Source organism: Brachionichthys hirsutus, chromosome 18 (assembly GCF_040956055.1).
Source record: "Brachionichthys hirsutus isolate HB-005 chromosome 18, CSIRO-AGI_Bhir_v1, whole genome shotgun sequence".
Taxonomy (NCBI): Eukaryota; Metazoa; Chordata; class Actinopteri; order Lophiiformes; family Brachionichthyidae; genus Brachionichthys; species Brachionichthys hirsutus.
In genome coordinates this window covers 1,492,776-1,520,095 of record NC_090914.1, presented here as the reverse complement: position 1 = coordinate 1,520,095, position 27,320 = coordinate 1,492,776, and the positions used below count along the sequence as shown (strand labels likewise).

At 43.3% G+C, this 27,320-nt stretch overlaps 4 protein-coding genes across 4 annotated transcripts; 2 read left to right on the top strand and 2 right to left on the bottom strand.

Annotated features, from left to right (window-relative positions):
* The first annotated feature begins 629 nt into the window (after nucleotides 1-629).
* Nucleotides 630-4,646, top strand: LOC137907675 (ovarian cancer G-protein coupled receptor 1-like). Its single transcript, XM_068752032.1, is given in 7 exon segments — nucleotides 630-728; nucleotides 939-1,088; nucleotides 2,241-2,374; nucleotides 2,446-2,668; nucleotides 4,018-4,198; nucleotides 4,290-4,608; nucleotides 4,610-4,646. Coding segments are annotated over 7 exon segments (1,143 nt in total).
* Nucleotides 4,647-6,985: 2,339 nt separating this feature from the next.
* enpep (glutamyl aminopeptidase) lies at nucleotides 6,986-17,942 on the bottom strand. Its single transcript, XM_068751970.1, has 20 exons — nucleotides 17,314-17,942; nucleotides 16,765-16,906; nucleotides 15,781-15,912; nucleotides 15,522-15,642; nucleotides 14,719-14,873; nucleotides 14,005-14,118; nucleotides 13,403-13,537; nucleotides 13,238-13,303; nucleotides 13,087-13,152; nucleotides 12,160-12,320; nucleotides 12,002-12,084; nucleotides 11,606-11,742; nucleotides 11,352-11,407; nucleotides 11,121-11,271; nucleotides 10,596-10,669; nucleotides 9,825-9,929; nucleotides 9,028-9,201; nucleotides 7,850-7,990; nucleotides 7,323-7,404; nucleotides 6,986-7,132 (listed from the first exon to the last, which is right to left on the bottom strand). The coding sequence occupies exons 1-20, from the start codon at nucleotides 17,940-17,942 to the stop codon at nucleotides 6,986-6,988; spliced, it is 2,871 nt and encodes a 956-aa protein (XP_068608071.1).
* Nucleotides 17,943-21,217: 3,275 nt separating this feature from the next.
* fam241a (family with sequence similarity 241 member A) lies at nucleotides 21,218-22,012 on the top strand. The gene is made up of 2 exons (XM_068752030.1): nucleotides 21,218-21,316; nucleotides 21,710-22,012. Exons 1-2 carry the CDS (start codon nucleotides 21,218-21,220, stop codon nucleotides 22,001-22,003), a joined length of 393 nt encoding a protein of 130 aa, XP_068608131.1. The 3' UTR covers nucleotides 22,004-22,012.
* Nucleotides 22,013-23,482: 1,470 nt separating this feature from the next.
* jkamp (jnk1/mapk8 associated membrane protein) lies at nucleotides 23,483-26,017 on the bottom strand. The gene is made up of 7 exons (XM_068751766.1): nucleotides 25,925-26,017; nucleotides 25,518-25,597; nucleotides 25,119-25,273; nucleotides 24,774-24,980; nucleotides 24,054-24,235; nucleotides 23,891-23,967; nucleotides 23,483-23,705 (listed from the first exon to the last, which is right to left on the bottom strand). Exons 1-7 carry the CDS (start codon nucleotides 25,926-25,928, stop codon nucleotides 23,487-23,489), a joined length of 924 nt encoding a protein of 307 aa, XP_068607867.1. The 5' UTR covers nucleotides 25,929-26,017; the 3' UTR covers nucleotides 23,483-23,486.
* Nucleotides 26,018-27,320: the final 1,303 nt, after the last annotated feature.

Genomic DNA, 27,320 nt, shown 5'->3' with positions numbered 1-27,320 from the left:
ACGGTTCTGTTGGGAAGCAGATGATGCTCTGAATTATTCACTAATGTTCTGCTCTCCGGACCCGTATTATATGTCGTTGTATTGTGACTTTGCTGCCATGTTAAGAAAGGTCTCGGTGCTGCGGCTACTGAGCCTCAGGTCACATCGTGTGCGTTGTTTGGGATCATTTCAGCAACATTCTTTGCTATAAATGATGCCAAAAAACAAACACACACCTAAAATACAATTCGTACGTACGCACTTGTACCCATGACATGGTGTATATACGTACTGTATACTTGTACCCATGACATGATGTACGTACTGTATACTTGTACACATGACATGCTGTACGTACGGTATACTTGTACCCATGACATGCTGTACGTACTGTATACTTGTACCCATGACCTAAACTAAAGCTAATCTCTGTGGTCCACAGGGATCAAATCAAAGCAGAAGAAACAAGCGGAGACGAATAAACTCATGAGAAAATTTTCTTCCATCGCTGAGTGCTGCAGCCAACATGAATGTTGATTTGCGTGCGTGCGTGCGTGCGTGCGTGTGTGTGTGTGTGTGTGTGTATGGACATGCCTAAAAACATTTACGGCACGTTAAAGGTGAAGTAGAGTGAGCGTGAATGGGGTGTGATGGTGTTTGCGATGTCTGAAGAGGACGTGATTAACTGCACTATCAGCCATGAAATACACCAGTACCTCTTCTCCTGTGTGTATATACTTGTACTGCTGGTAAGTGTGAGCGCACCTCTAGTTCCTCTTAGGATACCTGACGCGTGTAGTTGCCGTGATCGTGAGTTTTACCTAACGAGAAGCTAGCTCTAACGTTTTTTTTAAATACGTATTTCTATTCCATTTATGAGTGAGGAAGAGCAGAGCAGCGTAGCCTGGTTGTAAAGCAATCAAAAAATGCTGCGAGTAAATGATTTCCCATGATTCTAGGTTGGGGTTCCCTCCAACTTGTACGCTCTCTACCACGCGGCTCTGCAGCTGCAGCAGAGGAACGAGCTGGGCGTTTACTTACTGAACCTCACCGTGTCTGATCTGCTCTACCTGGCATCCTTACCGCTGTGGCTGCAGTACATCTTTCAGGTAAGATAAAACCAGAATTCCTTTGATTTTAACAGATGACTTGTTTGTATATATTTTCATTTTTTACGGTAAAATAGAAAAATAAAACACCATTCATTCTTATTCAAAACACGGTTACTATATTCTTTTTTAATCATAGTGTAATGTCCCCCTTCTTTGAAGCATGTGACATAAATACTTATTAAAGTAGCGTTTTCTGATGTAAATCCCGTTTCTCATCAAGCAGGAATCTCTGTGCTGCAACTACAATAAAATTATTTATGTATAAAGCCAAATATGAATTTAAATCATACTTTTTTATGATGAAGGAATATATTAAAAACACTTCAGTCTCCTTCACTGCATGTACTATTATTAGTATAAAGTTATAAACCTAATGTAATGGTTATTACCTTGCCTATAATCTTCCAAAAACATTGAGTCTTAGATTGCCGACCCCTGCCTTAGATGGAGGCTGAACTCTATATTTAGTTTATTCGTTTATGTTATTTGTGAATTTTTGCATGAGGAAAACGTTTAAGAATTCATAATCTAACAATTATGAAATGTAACATCTTAAAATAAGGAATTAGGTTTCCTGCACGTCCCAAAAAACAAAGCACGACTTACAACATTGTCTTTGTTCAGCCACCTCAGCTATCTGAACCAAAACCTCGAGTCACATTGAATGATGCTTAAACCGGAAGTTACTGGTGTTTAAACTCAGCAGGGCCCGAGACTGAAACAGATGCTGCTCAGAATTTGTTATTTCTTATTGAGTAGAAAAGTAAAAAAAAAACGACATCATGAGTATGATATTGCCAGTTTTAGCAAGGTGACTAATTTCAGCAGATATCTCTGTCAACCTGTAGTTATGTAGTTTATATTACAGCATACTTTATATAGTATATATATAATATACAGTAATCAGCTGTATATATGTACGTGTATATGTATTATGTATATGTAAAATACATGCACTTTCTGACATCCATCCATCAGTGGTTCAGCTGAATTTAAAATCCTGGTACACTAGTTTTCCCTTTTTGCAGATGATGCCAGTCTAAATGTATCAATGCTTTTCATCTATTATGTGATAGTCCAGTTTAATCTCTAATTTATCATCTGGTACATCCCGGGCAGAGACGAGTCTCATGCATGCTGTCGTTTCAGGATGACGACTGGCGCCACAGGGAATGGCTGTGCCGGTTATGCGGCTTCCTGCTCTATGAGAACATTTACATCAGCATCGGCTTCCTGTGCTGCATCAGTCTGGATCGCTACCTGGCTGTGGTCCATCCTTTGAGGTAACATTCTTTGGTTTTATTCAGTGGAAGCTTGAAAACAGAACCTTGACACGTCTTCTCGCCGCCCACAGGTTCGCCTCCCTCCGCTCTGTGAGTGCGGCGTGGCTCCTTAGCGCCATCATCTGGCTGAAGGAGATCTCCTTGGGCGTGGTTTTCTTTGACCACAAAGAGCTGAGCCAAGATCGCAAGAACCAATCAGTGTGCTTCGAGCACTACCCGATGAAGTCGTGGGAGTATCCGATCAACTGCTACCGCATCACGATCGGCTTCCTGTTCCCGCTGGCTATTCTATTGGTGGGATAACTTCTCCAATCCGCTGTGTTGTATTTTGATAGTTGCACCAAGTTGAATTTTAACTCTTTCCGGCCCATTTCCACATTTGGCCTGGCCCCCTGAACAATACCAAAGACCCAAAATAGAATTTACTTATTTTCCTTTCCATACAACATGAGTAGCCTCCCTTTTATTTTTAATGATGGTCACATACAGCCAGAAAGTTAATGTTCCGAAGTTCTGTAATATCAACTTATTACATAGTAATTACTTTGTAATAACAGGGCGAGTTTCCTCGCCTCCACGGTGGCATAGTTGGCAGCACTGTAGAGTGGGGCAAAATGGCCCTGGTATCGAATCCCACTACGGGAATGAGATGGAGCAGGGGCAACAGGGTAGGTCCAGGGCACACCTGAGCGGAGTGGAGTGGACCAGTGGTCCAGTTCACTCCGCCCAGGTAAGGCCCTGGGCCTACCCTGCCGCCCCTACTCCACCCCCACTCCCACAGCTGGATGCGAACCCAGTTCCTCTGGCAGTAGACCGGTAACCCTACCGACTACGCCACCGTATAGGTGAGGAAACTTGAGGTATTACTAAAGTCGTACCTGTCAAATAATAAGTTGATATCTCAGACCACAGCGTGTTGTTGTGTTGCTATGTTGTGCTTTTTCCTTTTGTGTTATGTGGAGTGGGCGTGTCTCAGACCAGGTGACGTCGTACTGGATTCAAAACCGGTGCCTCTGGTCTAAAGTCAACAATGCTACTGTCTATTTATCCTAACGCTTGACAGGGTGACATCTAGGTGGTGCAGTGGGTAGCACACTCGACTCCCTGCTAGAAGGTCCTGGGTTCGAAACCAAGGCGTGCAGCACCCAGGTTTTTTACAATAATTTGAGGTTTGTTGTTTGGTCCTCTGCAGCTGTATTGGATCAGCTGATTGATCCAGTCGTTCTTCACCTCTGCACTTCCTGATAGTGCTGGAGAGAGACTGAGTTTGGGTGTGAGAGGCATTGCGTGTGTGACACTCCATTCATGTCACTGTGTGTAGTTGTGATGGTGAGATGAAGCCTAAACTACAGCCTGCCTCCACATTCGGCCCCTAAATGTTTAGGCACCCCTGCCATCGTCACACTTTTCCCCGGCCCTCCATCAGAGAAGGGAAAAGTGATGTGGCCCTCACAGGAAAAAGTTTGGGGACCCCTGCTATAAAGCTTTAAAATGCAAGAGCCTTTTGGATGCATAATATTTTGTCATGAAATAAACTAACTTAAATTAAGTTTTAATTCATAGATAACGGAAACTATGGATGTGGTTCAAAGGAAGTGCGAGAAGCAGTCTTTTTATTTCTGCTGCCTATTTGCTCTGTCCAGATGAGCTACCTGTTTGTCCTTCGTGCCGTGGGCCAGAGTGCCGGGACACAGCCCGATCAGAAGACGAGGATCCGGCAATTAGTCAGCAGCACAATCCTCATCTTCCTCGTCTGCTTCTCTCCTTACCACGCCTTCCTCCTAGTGCGAACCCTGCTGGAGCGCGACTGCAGCTTTATCACAGGTATACCAATGTGGAATTCACCTCGCCATTTCGGAAGACACATTTTATTTGTTTTTTGCTGTAATAATTGGCCTCTTTTCTTATTTTCCAGGCATATTTAACTTCTACCACTTGTCTTTACTGCTGACCAGCCTGAACTGCGTGGCGGATCCGGCTCTGTATTGCTTTGTGAGTGAAAGTGCTCGCCGTGGTCTCCAGACCGCCATATCCGAGCCCCTTGCCAGGATACGGTGCTGGTGCTGTCGCCGTGGCAATGCCGGCCCTGCAAGCCGAGCCGCTGATGCTGCTACTGATGAGAACGACGGCTATCCACACACAAACACACAATCAGACGCTACCAGGAAGAACACAATTGTAGCCACACAGACTGAAGACAGAACATTATTTCCCTTAAGTAAACAGAATGAACACGCATATACGTGGGCAGGTGGGAAGTCCATCTGTGTGATACATGTGGAAAAGGACCAGGAAGACAGTAAAACCAGCTGAAGTCATCCAAAGACGGGACAGAAAAACAAGAGCAACCTCAACGAAGCCGCATCTTTACCCTCGCCGAAGCGGAGGCGAGGGTATTGCAATTGAGTGCGTTTGTTTGTCTGTCTGTTTGTTTGTTTGTCTGTCTGTTTGTTTGTCTGTCTGTTTGTTTGTTTGTCTGTTTGTTTGTTTGTCCGAGCGCATAACTCAAAAACTAGTAACCCAATCGACTTGAAATCTTTACACAAGCAAGGTTCTGTCCGTGGCTCGGTCCTCCCCGAGAATGGCGTTGATTCAGATCTGGATCCAGATTCAAGAATTATTTTTACATCTGGAATTGTGCCTCTGCTGTAAACTGCCACTTTAAGAGGGAGGGACACGAATGGCATGATGGGAAAAAGAGTCCAGAAGGAGTCTTGTTGTACGTTCCGGAGCAGCAAGCTAGAGCAGGTTTGGCCCCTCTGATCCGGAAGCCCTGTTTACTGTCTCACAAGATCGAAGAGTCTATTGGAGGCGGAGTCTGCAATCTCTGATTGTTGTTTTCTAGTTGGAGCTGCCAAATCGGGCTGTGTTTACGTCGTCATCAGTAAAGAGTTCTTAATGAGGAGATCTCTGACACTAGAGATTACCGGGAGTGTTTTTAATGAACGATCAGCTCGAAGCAACGAGTTTCCAGCCATCGCATTGACATCACTTCTACTGTGGGTGAGCATGGAGATAATCTGTAGAGCCTATAATTCTCTAATCCTGTGTTTATGCAAAAACGGGCAACTCTTAACATTACATTATCTATTAACTCCTTCAGTGCCAGCCATTTTCAGCTCAGCTCTATGCTGAGTGCCCCAGTTTTCACTTATTTTGATCGATTTTCCATCCCCACAGAATATTCTTTACTATGACTGAGCAAACAACGAACATATTAAATGAAAGATCAAAGTCTCTTCTTTCATCAGAAAAAAAAAGTGTGTTCCTTCTGGAGTTATTGGCCGTTGAAGAGAGGCAGATTTCAAAGTCTGGGTTGGCAGTGAACGTTTGGGTCATGAAAAACGTCTTTAGACGTGAATGGCACTCAAAGAGTTAAATGAGTAGAACGCATACGTCTCCACCAACACTGAACAATCCTGCATGCGTCTCTTAAGCTTGCTTGACCCGCTGGCTCATCGAGAACACGCCACAAACATAGTTGTAACACTTCCCTGCTTCCGTTTTTTCATGCTTTGCTGCAAAATAGACTTATTTCCCTCAAACTTTGTAAATAAATGTTTGAAAATCTGTGTTGGTCAACTCCCGATGGCGATGACATCCATTTGGTCGGTGTAGCATAGCAACATGATCATTGAACAACACGATTAATGCTCAGGCATGCATTGAGATGTCACAGTAAGACGTGTCTTTTGTTTTTCCATGTGTGTAGCACGGCTTCCAGAGTTATTCTGTCCCTTTATTTCGGAACTTGGCAAAGTCATGTTAGGATTGGCTGGATGTGAATTATTAGTATTTGTTGTTTTAAGGAAATTAAATAAAGTAGACTGGGAGCTGAAAAAGTTTGTTTTATGCAACACAATCCTTCCTCCTTAGGCTTTTATGAGGCGTATGCGTGTATGTGTGTGTGTGTTATGAGAAGGTGAATTATGCATGCTGCTGTCATCCAGCAGGAAGTCATATTAAAGTCGGGTTCCTTCGGGGTCAAATGTGACGGTTGGAAAAGGAGATGAGCAGAAAAGTAAATAAAAAATTTCTGCGTGTTAAAAATATGAATCATTTGTCACCTGTTAACCCTGTATGTGCTTCCCAGCGTTATTCTATAGACAGCTCTGACAGACTTTCCAAGGTGGTACATTGAAATATGAAGATATTTATTTTTCTTTGAGTCATTCAATCCAATATTTGCATTTGTAACTGATTTGAAAATAACATTTTGAGACATACTGCTGTTAATAAAAAAAATACATTGAAGAATGATGAATATCTTCCACTGCTTATCCGAGGCCGGGTCACGGAGCCAACAGTCTTAGAAGAGATTCCCAGAGACACAGTCTCTCCAGCATGTCCTAGGTCTGCCCTTAGAGACAGGGAGGAACTCTGAGTCGAGTCGAGTCGGGAAATCGACTTTGACTACAATTACTTTGTGGCACTGGATTGGATGAACATCCAATGTGTGGCGTTAACAGGAATTACAACAGACAAACTGGAAATCAGGTGCTCATCCAGACTGCCACTGAAATGCAAAAACATCTTCTGATTCTGTGACTCAATCATCTGTAAATACTCTGCTCATGGGAAGCTTCGGCGTTTCTGCGTCGCCGCAGTGTTTTAGGCAACGTTGTTTTCCAGCCACCGTCTGATCTCATCCTCGTTTCTCTTGATCCACCCGATGTTGTTCCTCACTCTCTCCAACGCCTGCTGCCGGGGCATCTTCCCAGCACCGGCATCTGGTGTTTGATTGAAGAAATGCTCCATCTACAAGATCAGCACGGAGAAACAAATTACAAGAAGATGGGGCTATCTTTATTTTCTTGAACTCAATCAGTTTGACAAAAGGGCAACGTGTCCACACTTGTATTTATGTTCTCCCACACTGCGCAGGACAAGTACATTAATACACAATAAATAAATACATTGAGTAAGTTGCACAGATGCGAATGCTAACCGTCCACAGTTGGAGCTCTGTGTTGTAGGTGGTGGTGATTTGATTCAGGAGGCGACCAAGGTTCCTGTCATTGATAGTGTACCTGTCAGGAAATAAAAGTGGACAGAAACATTTTCTCAAAAACTGTATTATTTGTAAAAAAAAAAAAAAAATTTTCACAAAAATTATTTAACATCGACACTCTATAAAGAAAATCTAACATCAAACAATGGCAATCACAAAACACAAGAACAATAAATATACTGCTGCTGTTATACAGTTTCAGGCATTCCAGTATCCGTGTGTGCTTGCTTACCACACACACACACACACACACACGCACACACACACACACGCACAAGCTTTTCTGACCACTGCCATTTGTGTAATGGTTTATACAATTCTAAATTCAGAATTTCTAACTGATAATGTGTTGTATGAACAGAACCTGTGCAAAGCTCATTATCATTATTGTCATTATTGCCACAGATCATTATATCTATATTCCAGATTCATATCTGCGTATGGACAATATCTGCTGAACAAACCTGCTGACGAGGTAGTCCCAGTTGAGCGTGGTCCAGTCCCAGGCCATGCGCTGCCCCAGTGGATTGTAGGACACATATCGCACCACAGTGAATAAATCCTGACTCCTCACCATGCTCTCATTTTTTGTAGCTTCAAGAAGCCTGCAGAGAGGCATAGGGAATAGTTCAAACAGTTTTAACTATCCAATTCAATTCATTCATTCATTGTTACGTCCATAGTCAAAGGCCTCTCAATTAATCAGCCAACCCAAAGGAAGGACGCCTCCTGAAGGTTGAACGGAGCAGTGCAGGTGAGAGAGACTCCTGGCTGAACTGATTTAACTAAGTGAGAGCACCTGCCTGCGGCCCTTCGGCAGATCACTCTGCAGTTCAGAGCGTGAAGAGCCAAGAACACTGTTCAGCTTGAGGCCAACCACAAAGAAGCCACTGGTATGGATCGACTTGTCGTATTAGATAGGCACTTCAAATAATTTAAGTTAAAAGTCACCCTGTAAAGCATATCATTTGAGTCATTGTGTTAAAGTTAGTGGTAAACATTAAGGGGAATAGAAATGTTGCTTCCCTTTTTGGTGATTGTAAATTTGTTTCATTGAAGGTTTACAACCTGACAATCCTCCGATGCACAAAATAAAATTGGAGAGAAGAAAGGAGTTGTTCCGAGCATGTTTGTGGGTGGCCAGGCCCGTTTTCAGGTTGGGGCAGAAGCTGAATTAAAAGGATAACTTGACATTCATTTTCCAACCGCTTGGTCCGTTACCGGGTCGCGGGCCAAGCTGGAGCCTATCCCAGCAGTCAATGGGCGAGAGGCGGGGTACACCCTGGACAGGCCGCCAGTTCATCACAGGGCAACACAGAGACAGACAATCAGCCACACACACACACTCTCACACACCTACGGGCAATCTAGCGTCACCAATCTGCCTAGGCTGCATGTTTTTGGAGGTGGGAGGAAGCCGGAGAACCCGGAGAGAACCCACGCAGACACGGGGAGGCAACAGTGCTTACCACTGAGCCACCGGGCCGCCCGTCAATTCAATGTATTATTATTATTTATTCTATATAGCGCCAGATCACAACAGAAAGTTTTCTCAAGGCGCTTTACAGGAGTAGCAGGGAAAGACAGAACCCAACGTGACCCACAAGAGGAAGAACTTTGGAGACGGAGGCAAGGAAGTTACTTGTCAAGGAGTGCCACGTTTTCCACGGATGCCAGTCCATACAGCAGCTTGTCTTTTTCTTGAGCCAGAGTGGTTTCTTTGTACCGCTGGAACATTATGTGCCACTTTTCTTCAGTGCCAGAGTTCTTCATGCCGTATCTATAGACCAGCAGCCTCAGGTTCACCGGCACCATACTGCAGGTCAAAAAGTGACGTTTAGAAGTGTTATTGTCTGGAGCCATGAGGTGGCGCTAGTGGCGTTGTGCTGTGGTTGCATATTTACAGGGTTGCACCATCGCATTATTGAAGAAAAGTACAAATAAATCTATGTCAAATGTCAGGATTCGATCGAATTGTTACTTGATTCTATATGTATTACATAAATGAGATATAATCTGCACTATATGAAGTATATGAATACTGTGAAGTAAAATTTTTATTCCATTTGAGTTAAAATGTTTCAGTTCTATATGTTAGTTATAGAGTATGCTCCGTGTGTTTAATGAATGGAAACAGTCGTGAGTGCTGAAATGTTCAGCCTCTGACCTGTGCTTAAGCAGAGTTATAGAAGTGTTTGACGACACATATCATGGAACTGTAAATAATTAACTCTGTACGCCATTGCAAGATTAAATTAACAGCACACTCAGATATAGTAACATCATCGATTTGTTTAATAACGTGGTTATTTTCTTAAGACATTTAAGGAAATGACTAAAATGGCCTGTCCTTCAATGTCCTGCACAAATACAAATACACTAACATTTCATTATTTAGCTATTTTGCAAAACAAATACTTAATAAATGATGTGCTATACCTTAGAGTTCCATTAATCCATTGGTCAAAAATGTGAGAAGCTTTCGTTAGAGCATCCTGATCTCCCATCTGGCAGGCAATGCTGAGCACAGTCTCCCTCAGGAGCCTGTCGACCACATGACACAATTACCAACCGCTCATTTGACAGTACAATTGTATTAAAGGAAGTACACACATCGAGTACAGGGGGTCGTCGACTTACGACCGCACTCGAGGCATGCAACAAAATCCTTGGAACCAATTGTCGTAAGTCGACGACCTCCTGTTTATCGTCACTGTTGTTCTACTAACTTCATGTGAAGAGGTATCGGGAGAGATTACATTTCTTTAAGAAGATTAAAGTCTTGTTTGTGTATGTGTGTCGGTTCTCAGCCATCCAGGTCAAGGCAAATCACGAAGAGCAAAAACAAAGAATCAACTGGACTTGTTTAATTTTAAGATGTTTCACCTCCCATCCAGGAGGCTTCGTCAGTTCTAAATGACTGGTATGGAGTCGAGATACTTCCTGCTGGAGCAGAAAACAAAGAAATGGGGGGGACAATGACCCTTCACCTTATGAATGTTAATGAATCCTAAGGAGTCTTATTGCCCTGGTGGTTTCGGTCCTTTCTTTGTTATCTGCTCCAGCAGGAGTATAAGTTTCAGTCATTTAGAACTGAAGAATGATCTTGGGTGAGAGGCGACGCGTCTTCAACCAAACATATACAAGTCCAAGTGATTCTTTGTTTTTGCTTGTCATGATCTTATTTGCATGAGGCTGTTCCTGCAGTACCTCTCTGTCTGTGAGCCTTCGTCGTCCCATCCAACTTTGGTCGAGATTGAATTAACATGGTCACGAAACAGTTTCTAAAGAGAAGAAACAAAATATAGTTCTTTATAAACACCAAATACAGAACCTTGTTATCAAAATATGAAATGTGAAATTGATTAAACTCATATCTTGGTAACTTGGACCAGTTCAGAGTGGATACAATTCCATTATAAATGGATGCAGTGAGGGAAGACATGAGTGGCTGATGTTGGGGAGGACAAAGGTGTCAGAAAAAATCATTTTAATCTCATTGCTACAAATGTCTTTCACTTTAAAACATGACGGGACAAGAAGGTCTGCTGGTTCCTTTTCGCTCGGTAGAAAAGGAGGTTCCTTATGTAAATATATAAGACACACCTACTTTGCCTTAACTAATAAAACTGCTGTCTTGTGGATGCATCATTCCCAGTGTGAGAGGGATGTTTGAAAGTATGTGGGCATGCAGAAACTGACATTTATTTTAATGTAGATAAAATAAACTTTTACCTGGAATTTTAGGTATAGTGCAGCATTGCTCGAAAGCATGTCCCGAACATAGGCAATAGAGGAGGCTACACGGTCCCAGACTATGTAGCCAGTTTCATTAATCAGGTACATGGTAAGGTTGAAACTACTGCCATAGTCTATAACATCTGCCCTAAAAGTAAAGTCAAAAGGGTTATACATGTTTGACATGACAGGAACGCTCACAAAGTGTGTTCTAGGATGAAGTCTTACCTGGCGAGAGCAAAACCATCATCAATGTAGCTTGTTCGATCGGCTGCATCAAACTCCTGAGAAAAGGGGACGTTCAAGCAAGAATATAAATTCAGTCATTGTCAATTGTTACATGTTGTCCACCCTGTTACATGTTGTCCACCCTGTTACTGCCGTGTCCACCCTGTTACCCTTGTATTTTTTTTTACATGAATTAACCAAAATGTAATGTGGTGAATGAACTGACAGATCAGCTTAACGAGAGATGCCTTTACCGAATGGTTTCTTTGAAGCTCTTGACTGATTGCTTCCCACATGTAGGCGTCATGGTTGACTCTGTAGAATCCAATGTGATCCTTGTTAACCTTCAGTAGGCCATCCACTGAGAGCGAGTAGTTATGAATGACATGGTCTGAAAATCAACAGTCATATTTGAACATATTAATATGGATGTGAGACAAGGGGATGTAGATATTTTGGATTTGAAATATTTAGATTTTGCTATAAATTATAAATCTTCTAAGAAATGCAATTTTCTTCATTATACACAAAACTAGCCATTGCTACTCGAATCTACATTACGTATAGGTATACAAATGTGCCATGGTATCTTTTTCTCATCTTGTACACATTATACAGGCTTGGTAGTACTGTGATCTAGTAACCGATACCTGAGCTGTGTTTGTCAAACATTTCCAACACGTTCTTATCACTTTTCACAGAGTGCCATTTGACTGGAATCGTCCACTTGTACCTGTGTAAAAAATAAAAGATATATCACACTGATGTGTAAATAGAACATATCACATTTTATCTTTGCGTGACTGACCCAAAAGGTGAAGTAGGTTGGTTGGCATCAGCTTTAGGATCCAGCAGAAAACGTCTCTGTGTCAGCTTGGCATTTGCTTCTGAAACAATGAGATCCAGCACGGGATAACCCATCTGTTTGGTCCACGTATCCATTACCTCTGCAACAGGCAACCCACTCACCTGGTCTCAGAGAGGAACAATTAGCTCTCGCTCCAAGAAATTCACAACATTTTCTCTTTTTGGTAAATATGCTTATTTGCTTTCCTCCTGAGAGGGAGGTGTTTTGGGGCCGTTCATGTTTATGCTTGCATACAGGATGTGGTCAGCCTGTCTTATCATAGGGCTCTGTCTTTTGCCGAGCACAAAATGGCACTCGGCACAAGAATAGTTTTTTCTCTGACAATTATTCAGGTGGAAAGATGCAACTAAACACTTGGATTCATGGTGACAAGATCAATAAAATTAAAAATATATTAAACTATATAAATGAATAAACATAATTAGATTCTAATAGAGTAAGGACAGGCGTGGACTTTGTCAGCCTACTGATTGGTGGCGTCCTTCCTTCCCTTATCCACCAATCAGGGGAACTCGTCCGCAGCTGAAGCTCCTTAAGCTACGAGAGTGTGTCAGTGAGGGCGGCTGACATTTAGGCCTTCAGTTTGCCATTGTGTTTTCTTGCTCCTTAGTGTTGTACCTACCTGTCCTTGATATCTTTTTTCAGATAGAAGTTCATGTTTTAAGACCTTGTCTTTTTAATCATGTTTATGGCTCTGAAAAGGAGATTGATTTGGAACAACAGGACAGGATCGTTGCACATTCGGTGCTTGAACTCCAGCTTTTGAAATTACCACATAGCCTTAACATTGATCGCTTAGTTGATCTACTTAGTAAAGCAAATAAGCATTATTTTCCAAAAAACACTGAACATCCTTTTAAAACATACATTGGCAAGAGATGCCCAGAAGTTGGCTGTCTTGGCATTCTTGAAGCAGTAATCTTTTAAATATTTCTGAAAAAAGGAGTAAATGAAAATATATATTAACAAAACAGCAGCACCCGTGGGACTCACGAAGCTGCAGTGGTTACTGGCTTACCCGACAGCCGTCTCTGAACTTGTCTTTGCCCATCCAGTTCTCCAGCATCCTGAGAATGGATGCTCCCTAGGTAAGATTAAATCATGTTCGTTACAACTGAAACTCTTTGCGTAGTAAATTACCTCACATTCAAGCATTATCTGTGATGTTTTATAATAGTCGTACCTTGCTATATGAGATGATATCAAAAACAGAAGTGATCTCTGCTGGGCTCGACACATTCACAATTATCGGGTGAGAGGAGAGGAGGGCATCATCCACCATTACAGGAAGCACATCATTGATGATCATAATATCTCGCTGTGCGAAAAAGGAGGAAACAATTTCACGGTACTTAAATCGTTTAATAATAAGATAAATTCACAGTTTTGGTGGACTTAAATGTGAGGAGGTTCAGGTCTTTAGAGTGCATAGGGCACTTTTAAAGAGCTTTTTGAACTATGTGGTGCCATCAGCACTGCAGAGAGGTAGAGACTCAACCGATTAGGAAGGCCTGCTGTCCTAGGAAGTCACCTGGACGACAAGTCCCACCTCATTCTGTCTGTCCTTCATTCCTGCTGCTGTTATAATTGTACACAATTTGCTCCCAGTAGACCATTTACACTCACCAAAATTACTCAATTCCAGTAGTCCATTTGTTAACACTCTATTGCAATATAGAGTAGTCATGCACAAACCTGTCTTTAGGGGTAATCAAGCAACCCAAACATAATTCCAGTTGCATCATATTAAACATTCAAAAGTAAAAAAAAAGAAGATGAACTCACCATGCCCCAGTCGGACTCAGCCCTCTCCACACCAATGTATTCAAAGAAACTGGCAAAGCCCTCATTCAGCCAGAGGTCATCCCACCAATCCATAGTCACAATATTCCCAAACCACTAGAAAAATAAAATATTAATGAGATCAAAATAATATCAAATATCAAAAGGACCTGCAGACTGAAAAACAAAGACGGAAAGCAGAAGGAGAGCACACAAATACGGGAAAAGAGGAATCAACAGATGGAGAAGGAGGAACTCAATATGTCATAGGAGGTTATGCCAGTAATCTAGGCCCATGACATCATCTTGAAAATTGTAAGGATTAACTAAAAGCTTGACTAAAAATGAATGTCTTCAGTCTACATTATTTATTTCTACATTTTTGGGATCAGAAGGCGGTTGTCCAGCCATCCATCATTCTGCTCTGCTCATGGTCTCACCTGGCCGTAAGTCACAATGGACGTAAATCAGACAAATTCAAAATGGCCAACATGAGGGATATACTTTTAAAGAAGACATTTAAACCACAATGCAAGGTTTTTAGACAGCTCGACTCATGAAGTAATAAAAATGTGTAACTGGGAGAAATGTCAAAGATTGAAGCTGAAACGAATTCCTTCGTCTTGATCAAATTAAGGTCAGGATGGAGATTTCGAGGAAGGATGGAGTATTGGTGCTATAATAAACTGTTGTGATCAAGCCACCCACCCCTCTTACCTGGTGAACCAGCTCATGGGCAATGACACTGGCCACTCGCTGCTTGTTGTAGGAGGATGACTGGTTCTCATCATACAGCAGGTTCGTCTCTCGGTAAGTGATTAGGCCCCAATTCTCCATAGCGCCAGTGCCAAAGTCAGGGATGGCTATCTTATCTGGGTAGAAATGTAAATATTTATAAAATCATTCACCCTAGTGCATTGCTTGTTTATTCTATAGCATACAGTACATTGAAGTATAATGCTCACGCAAAGGCTAAAATAAAGCCTGTAGTTGATCTTTTGTGGTCTTTCTCCACAAAGTGTTTTTTTCTGAGGCCAGTATTTTTTCCAACCATCGCAGTGTGAAGAGTTGCTGGGAATTGTTTCTACACTGAGCAAAAGGTTCATCTTCAGGGGAAGTACCGGTACTGCACCCTCTCTGGTGCTTCTCTCCAGCTACGCCCGTGCTGAAAGTGATTCGACGAGACGGTTTTCTACCAATCTTAACCCAAGAGTCCATTTGATTTTGATGCATGTACATTTTTTTCCTTGGAAATCATCATGAGTCTGAAATCGTATGTCTGAGTGAGATAAATAGCTGAAAAATAGACAACTATAAATTACGTTTAAAAACTTTAAATCAGAGAAACAGCATGGCAAACTAGACCACTTACAACCACTCTATCTCCAAAGCCACACTCCAGATATGTTCACGTTAGATCGAAGAGGTTTCGCCTCTCATCAAAGAGGCTTCTTCAGTTCTGAGAGACTGGTGATTTTCTATCTAACTCCTGGACAATTTAAGCGTTTATTCACACATACCCAGTTTTGAGATGGAATAAGACATATTGAAATATTCCTCAAAGTAGTCAAAGATGACCTTGGTTGTGTCGGCAGCATAATATGCAGTTTTTATCTGACTCGGCTGGGCGTAGATTCTCAACTATAAAAGCAGAGGAAAATAAAGCACACGGATGTCAATATATTGGCATATCGGCAACTTTAAATGTCAAGCCAGATATTTTCATGAATTTAAAGTTACTATAAATTGACTGATGATGACAGCTAACAGCAAACTCACTGGGATTCCACTCGCAGATGTTCTTTCCACATATCCAAACTGGTGCACAGCAAAACAGACAAGATAGGTACTCATATAAACAGACTTCTGGAAAACGGTCTTCACTTTATTGCCATGCAATCTGTGGCTTATCTGGAGGGGCAAAGGACAAATGAGTGTGTTGATGAGATGTCACTCAGATAACGGAACTTTGTGGATCGGTGCCCCCATGACAGAGGTACAAGGGTGATTGTTCTGCCTTTACTAGCAAATCTTTGCTTAACGTCTGACTTCCTTTGTTTTTGTTTTTTTTGTTTTACCATGGGAACAACTGAGAAATTATCCTCCTTCCATATAGAACGCCAATAAGCTTGATTGTAAACAGTTAATTTGATGAAGTAAATGATTATATGGTTTCATATAAGTAACATTTAGTAGGTATAGTGGAGGCGTTGGAGTAAGGGATTTTATTACCTCTGCCGAGGAAGTTATGTTTTTGACAGTGTCTCTGGATTACAGAATAACAGCTGTCCAGGTGATTGGACAGCTGTGATTTTTTGTTTTTCTTTTGGATGGATGGGGACTCCACAGGTTTTGAAAATACACCTAATCAAGTGGGCCAATTTTTCAATTGGCTTGATAATTGTTGAATGATTCTAACGTGTTCATTAATCTTCCCTACCATTAAAAAAAAGACATAACCGATGATGATGATGCAGATCAACGCTCCTGATCAAACAAAGGATTTCCTGGGAAGCCATATCATATATTAGGATATATAAACACATAGTATACGCATTGCACCTGTTATTGTAAATAACTTTCAAATATTATTTACAAACTGATTTGCAGTATTCAGTGCAAATCCAATTTCAAGGGGAATGAGCTGCTTGGCAGAGGTTTGTGCTCTCGGAGTGCTTTTCGCATTCTATTCTGGAATTATGAAAGGAAAGTATTATCTATGCAGTTGGAGTGCTGATGCTATTTTGGTGATTTGAGTCGTACCTCTGGAGGCATGTTGGACAAAGCGTTATAGTTAGCATCATGAGTGATAGAGATGTTGTAAGAGGCCTTCTTGTTGGGTTCATCAAAGCAGGGAAAGGACTTGCGGGCGTCTGTCGGCTCATGATCAGTCGCAGCAATCTTTCTGATGGGGAAATGGAGGAATACGTTGCTTTATGCCTTTTCCTGTAATTTCTGACTCAAGGTTGATTTTCATTTACAATCTACAGCCACTTAGTGTTCTCTGTATGCATTTTGTCATGTCCATTTTTGTTTTACTTCTTGCCCTTGCCCCTGTTATCATGAAACCATTCACTATCTCATACGTTGTATGAAAGGCAACAAATGCATTGCTGAAAAAGTCAACGATTAGTGCGGTATGAACACGACTTGTTTCTGTAGCTTGCTTAAAATGCTGGAAAGTATAAACCAAAATGTTTTATATTTCAGTATTTCTTAAAAAAACAAAACAAATAATCCACCATCAGTTTATTTTCTTTTTTTCCTTGTAAATAAATGTGGTGTATGTACAAAATAAACCCAGAAACTCACTTGCTGATCCCATTCTCATTGTAGATGACCCTGTAGAATCCGACAACAGAGCCGTTGAGCCAACCTTGGAAGTCCAGGCTAATTACGTACACCTCTCCTGGGCCAGTGACAGGCAGGTCTTCTGCAGCCTCAAGTACTACATACTGCTGAGGTTGGTATTCAAAACAGCTGCTTACTGTCAACTCCTTCTGGCCCTTCTGACTGCTAAGCATCCTCAATCTGGGCATGGCACTGACAAATGTCTCCCGAATATGGAGCCACAGGTGACGGGTATGCTTTTTCAGCTCTATGTGGATATCCACAGTTCCAATATAGGTGTCGTCATCCAGGTTTGGCTCCAGATGTAGATTGTAGTGGACCGGGTTCACGTAATTTGGCAGACGAAAATTCCTCCATTCCCCACTGGCATCCATGGAGGGTGTACAGGGCCCCCGGACATTCGGAGGCACTTGGGTAGGCTCTGTTGTTGGAGATGGCGTGGGAGTGGTAGTGGTGTCTTTCCTGGAAAGGCCAACACCAAGTCCCACTGCTGTAGAGCAAACCACTACCGCCACACAGATGATGACTACATGTTTAGTGTGGATGCAGTAACGCTTCTGTTGGTTCTCCAAGTCCATGTTGTCAAACATGAGTCCCAAATTTTGAAAGATTTTGGGTCAAAAACACACGTTTCTCCAGGCAAATGGATGTATACCGAACCTGAATTCACAGCTGCAGGCTGTGGGCTTTGCAGTCGCACTGTGCGAATGACTGAAAGGCTTGCCTCTGCGATGCCAGATGAAGGTGGAGTTAAGGAAGACAGCAGGATTCACTCTGTCATTATTGCTGCTGACGTGCCTCTTCATGTTAATGATTCATAAAATCCTTTTAATCCAGCATCTAAAGTTCAGCGTGTATGAGTGTTTCAGAAATACTGCATAGTTTTCTTATGTAGATGCATGATAATAGAATTCAAGATTCAGTGAATCACTGAAGAATGTAAACCAGTCCAACAGGTCTAACAGGACCAGCACCATACAACTCCCTGAGTCAGCAGCCATCATGATTTCAGTCGGGCTGTTTCAGTAGAGTGGTATTTCTGAAATCCTGATTGAAAAGTGTCATATATGTTGTGAGCGTCCAGGAAAGATGTTAATTTTTTAGCTGCCACCTTTCTCAACATTTTTGCAGGTGAGGGAGCTTCGAAATTGCCCGAAAGTTCTTAAATGCTGGCTTTTTAAATCTCGGCCCTATAGAAGCGTGTTTAAAGGAAAGATGAAGGGAAAAATGACGTGTTAAACATTTTGGTGACAAATGGAGTTAAAAACATTCACAAAAAGCTTGAAGGAAAGAACATCAAAAGAGCTAGAGGTAGAATCCATTTTAGTAGTCAATACTGCAATGTCTTCCAAAGACACTGAACTGAAGGAGGACCAGACTTGTGTGGGTCGTTCAACTTGAACTGGGCCACAGCAAGAGGGTGGTAAAGTTTATATCTTTAATGTCTCTGACCTTATCAATAAATATGTTCATAAAGTCATCGCTATCTGCCTTACACACCACAGAAGTAGCAGGAGCAACACGGAACAAAAGATAATTTATTGTATTGAAAAGCACCTTCAAATTTCCCTTTTTACACGCTATCAGTTTATGAAACTATTTGGATCTTTCTTCTTTAATAAGATCATTTAATGACGAGATTAGGTTTATAAAATGTAGTCTATGGACCTCGGATTTTGTGGACTTTCATTATCACTCAGTTTTGCGGCACAGAATCCTCAAGGTTAAAATACTTTGATTAGTCCAGGGACATGACTGCTTACGAGCAACAATATTTAATTTAAAAGGAGCAACTAGGTCCAGGGCTTGTATACACTGACAATTAAAAGAGTGTAAAAGTCCATCAACATCAGTGCATTCTTTAAGAGGACAAGAGCCAAAAAAAGGCACAGAACCAGCAGGCCAGCATTTCGGGACCGCACAATGAGCTCTGTAAAGTAAGGAGGGGCCTGGCTGTTGAGGGCTTTAAAAGTGAGTAGAAGGATTTTATATTCAATTTGTTCCCTAACAGGAAGCCAATGCAGAGACGCCAGAACAGGGAAAATGTCTTCTCTCAGTCTGGTTCCTGTCAGAACACGAGCTGCTGCATTCTGGATCAGCTGGAGATGTTTAATAGACCTTTTGGGGCAGCCGGACAGGAAGGAGTTGCAGTAGTCCAGTCTGGAAGTCACAGAAACATGGACAACTTTGTCTGCATCTTTTCGGGTTAATAGGTGTTGTCTTTGATTGTTTCAAGTAGGGTAACAAGAAAAAGTGAAGCAAATTACAGACAAAGACCCAAGAGACTGGAGTGTAACTTTGTGTGTGGTGCATGGCTCAGGTCACTAGCTATATATATATATATTGTGTGTATCATAAAGCAATAAGCAGCATATATAGGTCAAACTAGATAGTGAGAGATAAGGCTCCATTTGGCCAGATGCTCAGACTCAGCGAGTGCTACGACTTCCCCATCTTAAACAGAGAGAAAGAAAAGCTCCAAATAAATATTTTGGAAAATAAAAGATAGTGTGTGTCCATGCAGGAAAATACACATTCGTATGGAAACGCTCCCATAAGAATAAAGATCATAAGTATGGATGGCACAGTGTACAGCAGCCTCTGTGTGTCGGAAAGCACAGTAAAAGTACAGTCATATCACCATCAGCATATTAGCACTCTAGAACATCAAAGGCTGAGAAGAACGCCATAACCTGGATTCTTCATTTGTGGAAATGGACACACGAGTTCAACAGTCCCATTCTCAACTGTTTCCTCATCTTCTCTCTTACACTTTATGAAGCCTCTGGAGTGCAACAGATACGCTTAAATAGAAAGGACATGTCCAGAGAGGACGGTTAGGATGCAGACAGAGAGAAAACAAAACAGATTGAGGAGACCAATCAGGCTTCAACTGCCAAAGACAAGTAAGAAGGTGAAAAAACATCCTACTGTGTGTGGCCCCGCGGCCCCAGCACAAGCCGCGACCCGAAAGAACACCAGAGGAAGAATTTGTGATACGTTTAGAAGCTTTGTTTGTTTGTCTCCCCCTCTGTCATGCAAATGTTTAATGAAGGTCAAGGAGAAGGAGGCACAAAATGTACGGAGTCTTATCTCCGTGAAACTTCTCTGGAGTCAATAAAGATAAATTATAAGGAAGAAGCTTGGGGTCAGGCTGGTTCCAGTAAGAGTGCAGTAAGAGATCGAAAACATTCGCCACCGTTGCATAAAATGTAGAACTGATCAATAACTTCATTCCACATGCTATTCGAAGGCTGAAATGCTGATCAGCAATAAACAATGTGCATCTGGTTTACCAGCCCGGCCCCCTAGATGTCCATTATTTGCTTCTTTCTCAGGGAGTAGGCAAAGCTACATTCGAATATAAGCAACGTTTAGGTATGGAATATTAATGAGTATTGCACTATTTGTTGTTTATGTTCATACTATAAATGCATGCGAATATTTATATTTATTTATGTTTACCTTCATCCTGTTCACAAACACCGTATTAACACAGGAAAACCCATTAATTAATGACTCATACGGTGTGATGACGTCACAGACTGTGATTGGCTATACATATGTGTTGACGGAAGTTGTTGCATGGGACTCGTACGGTATGATGACGTGGCAGACTGTGATTGGCTATACATATGTGTTGACGGAAGTTGTTACGTTAGAGCAGAGCTGGTGTGATTCATCCTCCAACACAGTAGGTGGCGGTAAGTAGAAGAAGAAGAAGAAGGTTTAAACGAGAGAAAGACATTGCGAAGCGCTAGCCAATAGGAATGCGCAGGCGGACAAAGGGGCGGTCCTGCAAATTAGTCCATTCGTGTGTTTTGATTCATGAAAGTTTGTGAACAGCAGTAAAATGTCAGCTGTAATGCCGCCCGATAATCAGAGAATCCACAGGCCTCATGACGTCGGCGAGCCGCCCCATGACGATGCGCTGCAGACCGCAGCACACCTCCAGCGGAATCCGGTAAGGCACGGTACGACGACGGGCTAGCGGAGGCTGCTTTAAGCTAACGCCGTGGATCTGGTTCGGGATAGTCGGGACTCGTTCCGTTCCACGGTGGGCATTCAACACACGGTTAACTTTAATATACTCCCCGTTCTTACACGCAACAGGAACGTGTCCGACCTCGTTAACTTAATCGTTGTAACTTCTGAACTTGCTAGCAGCGACTCATCCGAACAGGTTGTGGGCGGTAACTTTGTCAGTTGTCAGCATCGTGATTGGCTCAGACCGGCTGAGACGTTCTCTACGCCATGAAGACAACACTTAATTCCTGCATAACTGTCCACGCTAACCAGCAGCCTTTCGGTCAAACCCAGCCGGCGTGTCCGGGGCCTGATCGGTGTGTGTTTACAGCTCGGTGACAGCCAGACCAGGCCTCGGGGCCTCGGCGATGACAGCACAAGATGGCCCCACGTGGACGACCCCACCGGGCGGCCTCGGCCGGATGACTGTGAGAGGATGGGGACTCTGTTCGGGATGCTCAACAAGTGCCTGACGCGGCTGGGCTTGAGCCCGATGTACTTTGGGGACAAGGTCGTGGAGCCGGTGGTGATTGTGTTCTTCTGGCTGCTGCTGTGGTTCCTGGGCATCCAGGCCCTGGGGCTGGTGGGAACTCTGTGCATCATCATCATCTACATTCAACAGTGAGGACCGCTGGGGTGGTGCCAGCTGTTTCCTTGGTTACCAACCCGTGCATCGTCTGACTCTGCGGTGGGTTTGTGCTTTTAGCTGAAGGGAGATGTGTATTAAACTAGCGATGACAACCTGGCATGTTTTAAAAGTTCATTTGCTGGAAATCACTTGATCAGCATCCTGACAGGAGCTCCAGCCTCCGTACGCTGATTATCTTGTCATTGATCAGTGAAAAGGATGATATTGAGAGGACTTGTCTTATTTCTGCTTGACTCAGGGGCTTCGGAATTAATTTAAAGACTAGCTAACATCTATTTTGTTATTGTGATTCACAGCGATGCACTGAAATGATACATTTGAAATGCAATATTCGGTTCAGTAATTTATGAAAATTGTGTTTAATAGTTTGAAAGGTTGAGAAAAGCCTTTAAAGTTAAGGACAACTAGAACCCCCCCCCCCAGAAAAAAAACAACCATTACTTTTCCTTTCAAATCTCGGCACTCAACAAAAAATGTGAACCTCACTTGTTCAAAAATAAATTTTAATCAATGCTCATGTTTAAACTCTTATCAATAACTGCTACTGAAATATTTTTTATTGAAGTATTGTAAAAGGGTTTTATTAAGAGTTGAGTCTTATCTTTGTGTTTATTCTCATTCTTCCAGCTGATGGTAAATCCTTCAGAATGAATGGAACTTCTTTTTAGTGCCTGAAGACGATATTATTGGGATGTTGTTGCTTTTGTTACCGGGAGTCGAGCCGAAACCAAAAAACACAGGAAACAAGCTTTTTGTTTTAGCAGAACATCGAATTTGGTGCGAAGATTTTATTCTTAACGACACCACAAACATCTCAACAGTGTTTTCCTTCTATAAAACAGAAACAACACAGAGGAAGGGGCTTCGTGATGGTGAAATAAATGATTTACGAATATCTCTACTACTGTACATTTCAGAATCTATGACTGTTGATATCTTTATTTCATTAAAAAAACAAAAAAAAAGAATGGCTTGTCTCACCGTTGCGGCTGCAGTGAATCTGGTCAACGCTGCCGTAGAGCTCTGCGGTTTCTGAGCAGTCACGTCATTTATGCAGTTTGAAAGCAGCAAAACTCAATTTGTAAATGTTCTGTGTAAATCGAGATGGTGTGGCTCGAGGAGTCGGACGCAGGCTAGTGCGCTCTGGAGGTCGTGGTTGACCAATCACCACACCGATGACGAATCAAAGATTTACTAAACCGATGAGCAAATACACACTATAAAAATGCAGGAATACACACAGCGCAGTAACTGCTGAAGCCACGTTTGCGATGTTGCACGGCAGCAGCAGCTTAGAACCCGTTTAAATACTCGCTGAAATACTCCCGACTGGCAGCAGTTCTGTTTTACTGCTGACTCTGTCCAGCTGTTTACACGCACAACACCTGGACTAGTGACGAAGACCAGAAAGGAGGCCCGTTAACAGCCGACGGATTGTTCTCCACGCCGGGCGGCGAGCTCAGTGTCCGCTGCTGCCCTCGGAGAGGACGCGGCTGGGCTCGGTGAACTTGGACGTGGCGATGTAGAAGAGGGCGGGGCCGGGCACCAGGGCCAGCAGCGGCAGGTCCTGCTCGAGCTTGTCCAGTCGGGAGATGGAGATGATGCCGTAGGCGTGGAGGAGCCAGTGGCTGAACAGGACCACCAGGCGCTTCTTCTTCACGACCAGGTTCTTAAAAGACTGAAGGACAGAGAAGAGGAGGACGAGTGAGCCGTCAAGAACAAGGTCTCCGTCTTTATTACTAGTCCTGCTTGTTGCACCTTCATCAGACCCCTTGGTATTTTTGTTTTACTGACAGTTTCTGCGCCTGTACAATCGCCGTGCACGTGCACGTGCACAGGCCTGCAGACGGCGGAGACCTTTACCTGGATCTCAGAGGCAGACATGTAAACCGCCAGCGTCACCAGAGACAGGACCAGTATGATGTAGGGGAATGCGTAGTCTGCAATGAGAGCAGGCACTTCAACACGCACTGTAAAACAGCGACCTTCAGGCTGGCGCATCCGGTAGCGGCTCGCTAGCACTCACATAGAAGCCCTCCTCCCACGGCCTGCAGCACAGTGAGGATGGGGAAGAAGTACAGAGCAGCGTAGACGCTCTTGAAGCGGTCCGATTTCCCCAGGCCGCACGCGATCTTCTTCACCAACAGGGGGCGCAGCAGCATCATCAGCACCAGGCAGAACGCGTAGTAGATTAGCACGATGGTGTAGCTTCGAGCACACACACACAGACACACACAAAGTGTTAAGCCACAACAGACTAATATTTTAGGAGACATATTTGGCATGATTTGGTGGATTAAATATAGTTTTTTGAGGGATTATGGGGGGGGGGGGGTTGGATTTTCTAAGTTTTGCTATCACTCCTCCTTCTCGTGTAGTAAACGCCGGTCGCCGATCCATAAACAGCACAGAAGTCTGATATTCAGAGGGGCGCCCACCAGAACTGGTATGGTATGGAGTTTTATTTTGGATGGTGGTGTATATTTCTTTGTATTTTGATATATTTGTGATTACGAGTGCTTGTTATTGTTTATGTTCTGTAACAAATTCAGTAAAATCTATGTACAAAAAAAACACACGAGTCATTGTTTTGATCGCAGCTCTTCTAGTAATCGAGGTACTCCAATTACTAAAAGACAGATTTCCACCCTGCAACACGTCAATCCTATTCTGGTTTTCATGGTTTGGACTTTCTCTTTCATATTTCTTGCCAGACAGATTAAATGTCACACGCCCTCGTACTCACAGCGGGTACACGGCCTCCTGGGTGCAGTGCAGCGTGTTGATGTAGTCGGGGCTGGGGTTGTACAGCATCGTGTACCAGTCCGACAGCATCTGGACTCTACAGGAACGGATGCTGAGCGTCCCTGCGGGCTCCGTGACCAGCAGGGTGGCCACTGCAGACGAGCCGCACTCCAACATGGACGTGACATGCTGCAGCAGAGCGCTAGAACTGAACGAGTACACAGAGTACACAGACATGTTTTAAAAAGACAGCGCAGCATAGGATTTCAGTGGCCATTTCTAACGAGTCATTGCGTTTGATTCTCAGACAGGCGGACTGCCAGAGAGCAGCCCCGTGCAGACCCACCTCTTCTTTCCGGAGTACCACTCGATGAAGAACCAGTGCAGCACCAGTGGCAGCATGGCCATGAAGCCCAGATACAGCCAGTCGTAGAGCTCGGGGGACTCGGCGCAGCGCTGGCACACCTTCTGGAGGCTGGTCCGCTCGCCGCGAGGACACACCTGCCGTTAAACAGAGCCGCCACAAGCACAGCGAGGTCGGTGAAGGTTTCTCCCTTATCCGAACCCAAACACGATCCGTAACGCAACAACAGCGTAACTCCCTCCTCTCTTCCCTATACTTGGGTCTAATCCAGCCATATCCAAACACTCTGCCATGAACTTCAAAGGGAAGGAGCTTGTGCAGCCGTAATGAGGTGCATGAGGACCATCCGCTCCACAAACAGGTGTGACGCCGGATCCTCACCCCACAGTCTCCCTCCACTGACCCGTTGACCATAATCCTCCCGCAGTACAGGCCGGGACACGTTGAACTCATGGCCACAGCTGCAAAACATCACAAATGCCTCTGACAGCGGTTTGAACTGGACACTGGATTTAAAAAGTAAAATAAAAAAAAACAGGATCATTTTGTTCCAGGTAAGCGTAAGGGTTTTAAAGCCGGAATAGGAACTGTCACTGTTTTTATTTTGCGTCTGATCAGGTCTGCCTTTATTCGGCAGCCAGCTAGTTATTGGTAATTAATAAAAAAACAAATATTTTAACCAGCAATTACGATACAATGTCAATTACGAAAATATACGCGCAATTACTGCGACACCGTTAGACAGCTCAACAAATCCACGATCATCAAACGGCGTGATTTCAACTTACTCATCGTATCAACCAGTAACTTGTAAATATAGTGACGTTGTGATCATATTTTCACATCAGAGCGAAATCGCAATTCTTCTTCTTCTCCGTCTTCCTCTTCTTCTGCGTCTTCTTCTTCTTAAACGGCGTATACTTCTTTTTCGTCTTACCGCCGCCTACTGTGTTGGGGTATGAATCGCATCAGATCTGCTCCAGCGTAACAACTTCCGTCAACACATATGTATAGCCAATCACAGTCTGCCACGTCATCATACCTTACGAGTGCCATGTCACAACTTCCGTCAACACATATGTATAGCCAATCACACCGGCTTCCTCCCGTCACCAAAAACGTGCAAATCGTTTCACAAAATTGTCGATAGGGTGTGTGTGTGTGTGTGTGTGTGTGTGTGTGTGTGTGTGTGTGTGTGTGTGTGTGTGTGTGTGTGTGTGTGTGTGTGCGCGTGTGCGTGTGCGTGCGTGCGTGTGTGTGTGTGTGTGTGTGTGTGTGTGTGTGTGATGAACTGGCGCCTTTTCCAGGGTGTATCCTGCTTCTCGGCCGTTGACTGCTGGGATAGAATCCATCATACATACATCAATGATAAAAATTCAACAACAAAGAAAATATATTTGCTGTCGAGCAAATAAATATTATAAGTATTGCCCGTGTCTCCGGTTCACTCTATCTGCCCACGTCTTCATCAGTCTGTCTACTACAACCAGTAAATGTGATGAAAGAAGGAAACGTGTGTCTGAACGTGGCATTGGCCCAAATACTTTGATGATGAGAAGCTGTACAGATACTGCAGCAGAGCGTCACACAATGCAATGGGCGAGGTCCTGTCTGCAGCAGGAATGCAGTAATGTGTGTTTTGAACGCTCTGCATTCAGTTCGTTCTCAGTCTGACAGGGACACCGACACTTAGCTGACTCTTGGACACAGCAGAACGCAGAAGGGTGTTCTGGGTGATGTTTCTAGCTCTTCTGGATCTCTGTGCTCCCTAACTTTCTGACAGAACAAACTCACGTGCATATTAATTCTGTTTGGGGCCTTTGTGATGGACCACGAGCTGTCAGACTCTGAACTCCGTGGATTTGACAGATTGTGTACAAATGCATTGGAGAAGCTGTGAGAACGCTGGAATGAGCTGACGCTCGACTGCTGGAGCTACTCGTGCTTTCTCACGGGGTCACATAGGATCACAAAGGTAAGAGGCCAGGATGAGCCGCACAGCCTGGAGTCGGGTCACTTCACATTTTTTTTCACATTGTCGTTGTCTTTGAATCAGCAATCAGTGGAATAGTAATCACATTATATTGGCTCTTAAATGTTGGGAGGCTCACACATCTGAACCGCAATAGCAGTTATGCACAGATGCTGTTTATTAATTTAGCTCACTGTCACCCCCTCCAAGTT